Raw genomic sequence first — 11708 nt, forward strand, 5'->3', positions numbered from 1 at the left:
AAGTGATAAAAGCTATACTAGTTCTTCATCAAAAGGTCTTTCATCTGGGACTGAACGTGGCCACAAAAGTCAGAAAAAGCACCAAACTGCCCCCAAAGAACATTTCAATTCACTGAATCATCGAACTTCACACCACAAATCATCTCCATCACACCACCATTACAAAGAAGATAATCATAGCTCACCTTCATGTCCTTGTTCTCCAGAAACAGAAAACTGCTATCATCATGCCCATCCAGAATCTCATCACCATCATGCCCATCCAGAATCACATCACCATCATGTCCATCGAGATTCCCAACACCACCATGCCCATCCAGAATCTCATCACCATCATGCCAATCCAGAATCCCAACACCATCATGCCCATTCAGAATCTCATCACCATCATTCCCATCCAGAATCTCATCACCATCACACCCATCCAGAATCACATCACCATCATTCCCATCCAGAATCTCATCACCATCATGCCCAACCAGAATCCCATAACCATCATGCCCATTCAGAATCACATAACCATCATGCCCATCCAGAATCTCAACACCATCATTCTCAATCAGAATCACAACACCATCATGCCCAAACAGAATCTCAACACCATCATACCCATTCAGAATCTCAGCACCATCATTCTCAATCAGAATCACAACACCATTATGCCCAACCAGAATCTCAACACCATCATGTCCATTCAGAATCTCATCACCATCATTCACCATCACATCACCACCGTGAAACTCATCGTAGCCCATCACCACACCATAACTCTCTTCATTCAGATTCCCACCATCGTTCCCCTTCTCCGTCACATTACCATCATGAATCTTATCACAGTCCAACACATTCTTCTAAATCAGGAACTCACCATCATCCAGAAGCTCACCACTATCCCCCTCATGCAGAATCACACCACCATCATCATTCACCTTTGCCACTACATCACCGCCATGGAAGTCACCACTCTTCATCGTCACACCATCACCCCACCCATTCAGAAACTTCCCACCACCATTCCCATCCAAAATCTCACCACTACTCGTCTCCTCCTCCTCCTCTCCACCACCATGGAGAACACCACAGTAGTATATCTCATCTCTCTACTGACTCAGAAACACACCATCAGTTTTGTGTGAAATCTCAACACTATCATTCTGACTATGAGTCCTCTCATCCCAAGTCTCACCCGCACCATCACCATCATTATTCCCATCCTAATCACTCATCCAACCCTGATCATCACCATCACACTTCAGTTTCAGAACCAGAGCACCATAATTTCCATGATGATTCACACTCTGAAACTCACCAATACTCTCATTCACATGATGCATCCTCTACACCTGAACACCATTATCATTCTTCTCACACTGACACTCACCATAATCCTCATCAACATCACTTGTCTGACAGTCATCCAAAAAGTCCTGTACACTCTAATTCACCCCATCAGGATGAAAATCATCCCAACTCGTATTCAGAGTCCCAAAATCACAGCACATCACATTCTAAAGGACACCTTTCCAATTTGGAATTCCACCACCAACGTGATCACAATTCTCCAGAACCTCATCCTAACTCAGGAAGTCATGATAACCCCCCTGTTGAATCAGATCATTACCATCAACACAAGTCTCAAGAATCCCACAGTTATTCCCATTCAAATGCCCTTCACCATTCCAATCCAGAGACTAATCATCCTGAACATCATGAGCGTTCAGAATCTCATCATCATTCCCAACAAGAATCCCACCATCCTCATTCCCAAGATCACCATCATCACCATGACCACACAGAATCGCAAAATCAGCATTCCCACATGGGACATCACCACTTTCATTCTGAATCAAACCATTATCATTCCCACTTCAAAGAGGATGATCACCCAAGCCATCTTCGCCACTCTCCAGTTGGCCAACGGTCTACTTCTTCACTTTCTAACAAGTCAGATTCATCTGCTAGCTCCACTATCCAGGACGATCAATCCACAGTGAGCTACCAAGAGTCATCGTCATTCCCAAAGGTGAGAATTTTTTCTTTAGTGTGTAAGTAGAATGAAAATTACGGTCCTTGATTCTCTGCTCCATGTTGTGCCTTACAACATCCCTTAGCTGTTATAAATTCACTTTAAACCATGGCTTCTTGTGGCTTATTGCTTTAGTATTTATACTGATTATTATTAGCTGTTGTGGTTTTCCATGTTTGATTCTGCTTTCGTGTTTATACAGGAAATGGATTCAGAAATGGAGAGGTTAATGTGAGTTTTTGTTTACTATTGCATTCTTTTTTGCATGCTGCCTGCTAAAGTACTAATTGCCTTACCTTTGGTTCTGGACATGGCTTTTCAGCTTCATTTGGGTGGTAGAGACAAAGACACACTCAGATACAAATGATCCTTTCTTGGCATGTCATAGCTCATTAAATCATTCTTTATCTTGCAGTTTGTGTTTTCTTGAAGGCATGCTTGATGGACTGTCTGTCTGTTTATTCCATCCAGGATATTACAGGAGCAGAATGAGGCTCTTCACCACAGCTTGCTGCAGACAACTATGCGAATGGAATGTATGGGAGCTGAGTTCAAAACCGGACACCAGCTCCTTGAATCTGAGTTACAAAGAACTCGCATAGAGCTTAGCAGTTTAATGGAGAGGTTCACAAGGTGAGACACAACACTAAACTGTACTGTGCTATCACATTCTATTCTATTCTATTCACATATAATGCATACACATAAAATAGACTTTCTCTGTTGTTTTTAGCATAATTTGAGCTCAAACTTTCAGCCTTGTTTAAAAACAGCCAGGGTTTTTGGTTCTGTGGGCAATGCACATGCTTCAGCATGCACTATATACATACACTGCATTTACTCATGTAGTAGACCCTATATTTTAATGTTGAATAGATATATAAAGAGGATATATAAGAGGGCAGTCTCGACCATGATGGATTTTATAACAAATAATACTTTTTTAAGACATTTAACAACAAATCTGTTGCTTTAGCTTTAAATAGTTTTAAATAAGATTTGCTCTAACAAGAGAAACAGCACTGTAGATTTCCCTTTTTTTTCCATCTGAGCTAATCCATATTTCACTCAAAAAAAAGTAGTGAGCTTAATGTGCATTTGTAGTGTACTTAAGTACACTTAAGGGTACTTAAAGACAGACATTTTCATGTGTCTTAAACTTATGTACACTTTTAAAAGGCACACTTTGTAATAATGTTAAATTGAAAGTTTAAAGCCTGGCTCACACTACAGGATTTTAGCCCGATTTAGCCCCGATTTCCTCCTCCCGAGGATCGGAGGAAAAATGTTGTTGAGCACCTCGATCGGTCCCGATGTTTGGCGCGGAATATCTGGTAATGTGAGGCGTTCACATATCGAACCTTGCACCTCCCGATTTGCTCGCACACAAATCGGGGCCACAAAATGGGATATATCGTCCTCCGAAGGGCACTTCGGAGTGAAAACAATCATGGCCGCCATATTGAAGGGTCGTTCCAAACCGAAGTGCTCAAAACTAGCCATTTCAAAGGGCCCTTTGGAATGAAGGATTTCGAAGGGTACAACTGATGGATACTTTGGGCTCCCATGATCCTTTGCGCAGATTCTTTGCATGATAATAGCGCCTCTGTGTGGCCACCGGATGATGACGCAGAAGGGCACTTCAAGAAACAGTTGTTTGGTCCCCTACACCCTTCAACCCTTCGAAGCTCTCACTCCGGAGGGTAAAACCTTTTGAAGGGATTAGGACATAGGGAAGAGCCCTTTCGAATGGAACGCAGGGTTAGACATGCATTTGCGAACTTCCCTAAACACTTCCTCTTGGGGGAATCCCCGCTGCCATTTTGAGGTGCATTCCACTTTGTGAAGTGGACGAGGGAAGTTTATATGGACAGACCCTCAACCCCTCGATTTTGAGCGAGAGAGTGAGTCTGCATCATATGTACACTTCAGGCTGCTCCATAGACCACATTGCAACACAATTATGATGTCGTCGCAGATCGGATTTAATTTATTCTCACCCCAAACAACTATAATATATACAACATTTTTTTTTTTATTATGTTTATAACAGCCCAAGCAATCCAACTCCATAGGTTTCTAAGTGATCAAGGGATTAGGATGTTCCTAGCGTTCTGCCAGTAGTGGGCACTCATGCAACATAATCAATGAAGCACATCCGAGTAAACGAGATGGAGGGAAGAGGGCATTTAAAAAAAAAAAAAACAGGGCAGAAGATACAGTCCATGGGGGAGTGGATGGTGGAAGGAGCCTGTGAGGAAAGAACAGGATGGTAATTCAGAGGCCAGCGAGGACGAGGCCTCAGGGCGAAGTCGAAGGTGAGAGGAGCCATGGTGGAAACAACTTGATAGGAGATGACACCTTTGGGACTACCGATGGAGATACAGCCACCAATTATGGAGACCCAGGTGGAGCCGATGAGCTGAAGAGCCCACGCGACACTGATGGTCCTGGAGACCGAGGTGGTACTGGGGAATCAGAGGACAGAGGCTGAACTGGCTGATTGAGGAGGTGGGAGAGGGAGGCTGGGTGGGAACTTGGGAGACACAGGAAGCTCAGGAGACGCAGGAGAGCTGTACGGAACCAGCGGAGACTCAGGAGAATTGGGTTTTACCTCCTCAAACCTGTCAATAACATCCTCCTAAAACTCTTTAAGTTCCTCAAAATATCCACAGTGTTGGGAGTAACGAGTTACAAAAGTAATGCATTACAGTAACGTATTACTTTTTGATGTAACGCAGTAGTGTACGGCATTACTAATCAATTTTCAGTAATATTTTACTCGCTACATGTTCAGTAACGCTTGCGTTACAACACACTTTTAGCCCCCTTTTTTTTTTTTTTATTTAAAGTCGGGCTCTGACTTTTTTATGTCCCTAGGGCCGGGCTTCAGGCCAATATTCACGTCATAGTTCAGACGCGGGCCGGTCCTCGGGCCTGTTTTAGGCTTCTCCTTATCTTTATATTTTAGACATCCATCAATTATTGATGAAAAACAATTGCTGTGCTGGTGGAAAAAACATGAGTCCGTGCTGCCGCTCGACGGTGTTTAGTGTCCCGCAGCAGCAGCGAGCCGTCAGCATAGATGAAGAGTTCTGCTTCAAATACATGCAATAAAGCAAAAGTAATTACCATGAATGTGTCCGGGGGGAAATAGTAAGGATTCGCCATCTCCTCGTTAGACGTGCCTTTAGAGAGAAGTGCATCTTCACTGATAATGATTATATTAAATAGTTTTGTTTTCGTTTTTATTTATTTCGTTAAGTAGTCATTTAAAGCTCTCTATAGATATATTTATCATGTTTGTGAGGCATGTATTCGCTGACTTTAGGTTCATTTTATCTCCTGTTCAAGATAAAAGCACGACATTTTGTTGATATTGTGAGTGCACACAAATAAAAGTAGACCCTTTAGAGTTACGAATGATGTATTACTCTTTCCTTTTTGAGCAAAAATTACGGCGTAAGTTGTTTCCATTGAAAAAAAATTGTAATTGATTGCGCTGGTGCCTCCATGTCCTGTGCTTTAGCGTTCACAAACTACTGATGCAGCGCACATTTATCTAGGTTTAACGTTTAAACATTGTTATATGCTTGAACTGTTGTAGTATATCTATAGATTTAATTTTAGGCAAGTCATGATGATTTGAGAAGACTAAATTTTTCAAGCATAAGCTATGATCAGCCTGCCGGTCTGCCGCTGGCTGCTTGGTCGTTACTTTAAGAAAGAAAAAACTTAATGAACAAAAAATTCTCCAAACTTTTTTTCTAAATGAACTTAATAAAAAGCCGGAACGAAATATAAACACTTGGGCATTAGGGCAGGACTCTAGTACATTTAGTCATTTTAGAATGTTAAGTTCTACTTCTGTAGATATTAACTCAAAAATAATACAGGAGTCATGTAACGCATTACAATTCTGAGACAGTAATATTGTAAGGTAAGGAATTACTTTTAAATAACAGTAACAAGTAATCTGTAATTATATATATAAAATACCAAATAATCAACAAGAATGGAGAGAGATAACTAAGGGTTTAAGTCAAGTGAAGTGAAGTGACATACGGCCAAGTATGGTGACCCATACTCGGAATTTGTGCTCTGCATTTAACCCATCCAACGTGCACACACACAGCAGTGAACACACACACCGTGAACATACACCCGGAGCAGTGGGCAGCCATTTATGCTGCGGCGCCCGGGGAGCAGTTGGGGGTTCAGTGCCTTGCTCAAGGGCACCTCAGTCGTGGTATTGAGGGTGGAGAGAGCGCTGTACATTCACTCCCCCCACCTACAATCCCTGCCGACCCGAGACTCAAACCTGCAACCTTTGGATTACGAGTCCGACTCTCTAACCATTAGGCCACGACTTCCCCCGCAAGCACGCAAAGCAAACAAAGGAACTGATGAGATAATTAATAAGACACAGGCGGATATAATGATGAATAAAGACAACTCAGAAAAACTAGGAGCAGAACTAAAACCAGTGAAAACAGAACAGACTAGACTTGTAACAACATGTAAAGAACCTGATTCTAATTTTAACTGTAGTGTTATTTGGTATTACATTTAAAGTAAAAATATTATTTAAATGTATAAAATTGCAACTTCATTACAAATGTGTAATTGCAAATATTTTCAAATACACAATAAGTTATACATGATGAGCTATTAATTATTAAATTACATCTAAAGATGTACTTTAGTACTTAAAGCTGCAGTCCGTAAATTTCACCTATTTGTCGCCCTCTATGTTTGAAAACCTGGAATTGCAGTTTCTTGCGGCATTATCTTTCGTGCGCGGGGTTGTGATCTGGTGTTCCAGCACGGCTCCAGCGCGGATGAATCTAATGTTTTGAGGTGAATGTGTAGTTGTCAACCACTGCACCTGTGTGGATATTTACTATACACAGATTCTAGCATATGTCTTGGAATATATGACCCAAATCAGAATTTTCACCGTATATTGCCATCTGAACAAGTAAGTAACAAGTCTGCAACGTTTGTCCTGACCAACTCAGGAAAAAAGCATTACAATAAATCGCGCTACCAGTGGTGATTAAATCTAAAGATCAGTTAGCTCATATCACATCTAACTGTGCAAAGTATTATCATTGTTATACTTTGTTCTCAAATTATTAATGTTAACAACATCAGCATTGCGTGACTATGAGTAGCCTATAGTATTGGCGTGTAGATTTCAGTTTTTGTACAGTCTACTATCTAATTGTCATACCAGTCAAATTTCATATTAAGAAATTATTTTAATCCAAAAAAATTGGTTCTATTTTAAATACAAAAATTTGTGTAATCCCACGTTGAACTTGACGTAATGACGCAGTGCCATGCTCGAATTTCCCGCGGAAATCTACCCGTACCACTCAAATTAGAAAACATTATTATAAAATAACCGTTGTGAATCGGGCTAAAGTAAGGTGATAGTTTTGAACACTCGCTGGTTATGTAATTTATTTATTTATAAAATATTGATTTTGGATCATTTTTAACCAAAAAAAGTTACGGACTGCAGCTTTAAGTGGTTCAGAAAACTCTAAAGTTCAGCTAATTGCATTTAATAAAAATGTAAACGTTAATATATTTTCATATAATTAGAATTAAGTCAATTAAAACACCATATTCAGTTCGCACTTTAGTAAATTCTTTTAAAGTACATTATTTTCATAATAAATAATGTTTTCAAAATTTGGCTAAAGTGTACTTATTTTTTTTATTAGGGTGAGTGTGCTTTATATGCTTTGGATCTCTGTTTAACCATGAGGTAAACTGGGACTTTTCAAAAGGATGATTGTAATGTTATTTCTGTTTTTAGTCAAAGACAAATTGTATATTTGTCATTATTTAAAATAAAACCTGGACCAACCAATTTGCTCTAAACCATGCTTAATTTAGTGCAACCCAGTCTGTGTTTAGAACATGAAATTTGTAGTTTTTTTCAAAGCATTCATGTGAATATATCATATAGATTTCTATGTCTTTCTATTTCATCAGACTTCAGGACAACTATTCCTGCACAAAACAAACCAATCACCTTCTGGAGAAAAAACTGCATTGTGTGGTAAAGCCCAATTTAACCCTTCATACTTGTTTAATTGTTCCAGCCTAATTAAGCCCATTTATTTAAAATATTATTATTGACTTTATTAACTTTCCTGTCTGGTTTGCTACTTCAATTTAGGCTCAAAGTATGGATGGAGAGCAAGAGCGACTGAACGAGCGGATCTCAGAGCTTACAGAACAACTGTCTGCAGCAAAGACAACCATCCAAAGTCTAGAGACCATTAATGTGAGAGTTTTCATTATGATTAGTAATATTCATATTTATGTAGATGCTTCTTCATAGTATATAGTTGCTTCCAATAATTCCTTTAAAAATTATAATAGCTCAGTTAAGATACTGAATATGATGAATATAACGGGCTATTCTACAAAAAAAGATAAAGCTTGTGAGAGAAACTCACAGTGAGGAATGTTATGATTTCATTCACTTTATTCCCTTTACTTTTTGAAATAAAAAGTATATTGACATTTGTATCTTTGCTTTTGGAAACGTTCCCCAAAACAATTGGTCTTATTATTCAAATCTTTTGTATTACATAAATTCTTATGCACAATAATTAGTTCATTCGTGCTTATTTCATATATGTTTTTACCGAGTAAGAGTTATGACATTCCTGTACCTTTAGGTGACATCAATGCTACAGGATGCCCTGGTGAAACATTTGAAGTCTGATGATCCCATCACTCCACTTCCAGTCGCACCACCTCCAGCTCAGTTCATGGACAGTAATCATTATGACAAAGTTTCCATGCATTCCGATGACCAATCGCTCGGAACCCTCCCAGAGGAGGAGGAATCTGATTGGTCAGAAATGGGAGAGGAGGCACAAAACTGCATCCCGAGAGGTTCACAGGGAAGTCATGGAAGTGCATTGCATTTCCAATGGCAGCAGAGCCAAGGCGGTTGGGAGGGGGTGAACCAGTATTCAAAGGGAATCATAGACACAGAAAGTGAATCTGGGGGCGAGGAAAGCAAAGTTCATCAAGTTCATTGCGGCCTACAGATACCGCATCTCAAGTTCACCGTTCACCCTGAAACCTTACCGGTTCCTATCGAGGATGTCAGCCTGGCTTGCTTCAAGCAGAGTCCTGATGGTCCATCGTGTGATGGCTACCAGATCACAGAGGTACGTAACCTGGGCTCTCCCATTCGCGTGCTTTCCACTAGTCTGGAAGAGATCCATTCCATTGGGCTTCTGAAGCAGCAAGAGCAGCAGCAGGATAATCAAGGCTATCTAAGGAGCAATAAATCCATGATGGACCTCTACCAGTCACAAGCCGGCACCAGACAAGTGTCGTACGCGGATGAAATTGTATGTAATTGGAGAGAAGCGAACAGCCATTATGCTGGAGAGGATAGAAATGGGATGGTCGGTTTGGAGTCTGCTCAAAAAATGCTCAACCACTTTATTCATGATGGGGAGAGTACACACTTGTGATTTAAAGGACAATTTAGAATGAGGAATGTTTACTATATATTGATTTATTATAGTACTTATGTAGAAAATATTAGTGGTGAAGTACAGGTTAACCACTTCGACAACTTACAATTTCACTCGTGCATAAAAAATTGGAAGAAAATAGAGAGGAAAAATGATAATGTGTTTACTTTTAATTAAACGGCAAAAAGTGTGATTTTAAGTTGAGATTTTGTGAAGATGTAACTTTCCTCCTGTTATTAAATTTGACCTAATTTAAAAAGTATTAATACTTTAATTGTTAACGTTTGAGTTACGGAACATTATTTAATTAGTCTTTGTAATCTTTCACCAAAATGTAATTTGCTTCACCTCTAAAACAACTGTCAACTGGCATCACTTGCTAATAATAACCAAATAGTTATTTAGGCATTGTTTTAGGCTACTGTATATAAAATAGTATAAAATATTGCTAATAGTTAATGCAGCAATTTAATGCTGGTTGATGTTTATTAAGAAAAATAGATTTAAAAAGGAAGCATTAGCAATGGTATATGCCAAGTTTAACTTGGCTTTCAGCCTAGCTTCCCAGCAAATAGAGGCGCCAATAAATACGAGGATCAGCTGTATGCTCACAATTTAGGACTGCTTGTGCTCTGTTTACATTCTAATTCATTCCCAGTGGATAAAATCAAGCCCCCACTTTTTCCCTTGGAATATTCAGTTTTTAGTATCTCATTAGAGAAGTAAAATGGACTGCAAATTCTATTTCATTGAAGATTGCTCTGTTTACTTTAGGATCACAGTGAAAGATAATTCTAAGGTTCTCTCCCAGCATCTGATTGTCTATCTTGATTTTACCTGTGTTGTTAAAGCGTGTAGGTTTTTGGTTTGGTATATGAAGACAATACACTACATTAAATAATGAACAAAAAACAAAAAAACTGCTCTTTATATATTTTGTTCCTATTTATTCAATATAATGCTTTGTTTGAGTGCATGTGCTCATATATTTGCAATTCTTCTAATACTCTTACATCTGAATTGTACTCTTTATTTGTATATAGCTTTATTTGTGTATAAAAAAACATGACATCACCATGAAGAAGTATGAAAATGTAAAACTATTGTTAACGTATAAATATAAAAACTATAGTTAAAGGAGAGAGTAGGGAGTGAAGAACGAAGGAAATGGGAGTCACTATAAGACAACTTCGCATAGTTTTTTTCTTTGCGAAAGATTAAAAGATTATAGGAAAAATGTTACTCATGATATAGTTAATCCCATATACATTTTCACATTAGAAAAATGCAAACGTATGTTGTGATGTAATAATTGTCTGTATGCTATTCTGTAGTTATACTAATCAATATAATAGAACATTAAATAAAAAGCATATTGCATTATTTTGACAAACGCCAGGTGTAGCAGGATGTTGTAATTGAATGTCATTTGGATTTGACTTATTTGTTTATTTAAATAGTGATATGAAATGATACACCAGCTTGTAAAATGCATTTTCTGTGTTGTCTTGCTGTTGAAGTTTGTATTAATGTCTATAATTATATGCATGTTGATATAAATAAAAGTAGAACAAACATTAATGTTAGGAATCTTTTCTCTTGAAAGGAGGAAATAGTCATAATAATGTGCTATTGTACTGTATGTATTTAGATACAGTTTCATCTAATTTCTTATACCTGACAATTAAGATTATAAATAATGATAAATCCATACCTAACAGAAAATAAATCTGAAATGATAGTACTATACAGAGTAGTCTTTGGTAATCAGTATTTTATTATTTTTTAAAAGCTTTTTACATATGTAATTAATTTTATTTTGCCCTGCAGTGTAAAGAACTCAATTATAAAAGTAAAAATATTTAATGTAGTCTCTCAATTAATATGAAGTCACAGAAGCTGCATGCACACAACTACAAATTCACAAAATGCTGTTATATAATAACAGTAATAACAAATTCACAGTACATTGAGTGTAGCATGTCACACTACAAAACATTAAATAATAAATATTTAAAAAAATATTGAATGTCATTTAAATAAAACTGGAATTAAATCAAAAGCCAAAGATGTCTTAGCAAAGTTCAAAAACAGTTATTTTTCACGTAACATGAAAGGCAATGATGTTTGCCAGGACCACAAATGGGCTGCAAAAGTCTATT

The 11708-nt window shown here is 38.2% G+C and overlaps 1 protein-coding gene across 1 annotated transcript; it reads left to right on the forward strand.

Moving 5' to 3' along the window:
- Positions 1–836: 836 nt before the first annotated feature.
- LOC306869559 (uncharacterized protein) lies at positions 837–11289 on the forward strand. Its single transcript, XM_079416315.1, has 6 exons — positions 837–2023; positions 2229–2257; positions 2498–2659; positions 8036–8102; positions 8223–8330; positions 8731–11289. The coding sequence occupies exons 1-6, from the start codon at positions 1820–1822 to the stop codon at positions 9541–9543; spliced, it is 1383 nt and encodes a 460-aa protein (XP_079272441.1). The 5' UTR covers positions 837–1819; the 3' UTR covers positions 9544–11289.
- The last annotated feature ends 419 nt before the right edge of the window (positions 11290–11708 follow it).

This window comes from Barbus barbus (genome assembly GCF_936440315.1).
Source record: "Barbus barbus genome assembly, chromosome: 5".
Lineage (NCBI taxonomy): Eukaryota > Metazoa > Chordata > Actinopteri > Cypriniformes > Cyprinidae > Barbus > Barbus barbus.

Bases quoted from the DNA above. Each gene is read 5' to 3' on its own strand.
- LOC306869559 (XM_079416315.1), top strand. From the start codon at position 1,820: ATGGGACATCACCACTTTCATTCTGAATCAAACCATTATCATTCCCAC. The intron at 2,024-2,228 runs GTGAGAATTTTT...GTGTTTATACAG, and splicing joins AGTCATCGTCATTCCCAAAG to GAAATGGATTCAGAAATGGA. The intron at 8,103-8,222 runs GTAAAGCCCAAT...ACTTCAATTTAG, and splicing joins AGAAAAAACTGCATTGTGTG to GCTCAAAGTATGGATGGAGA.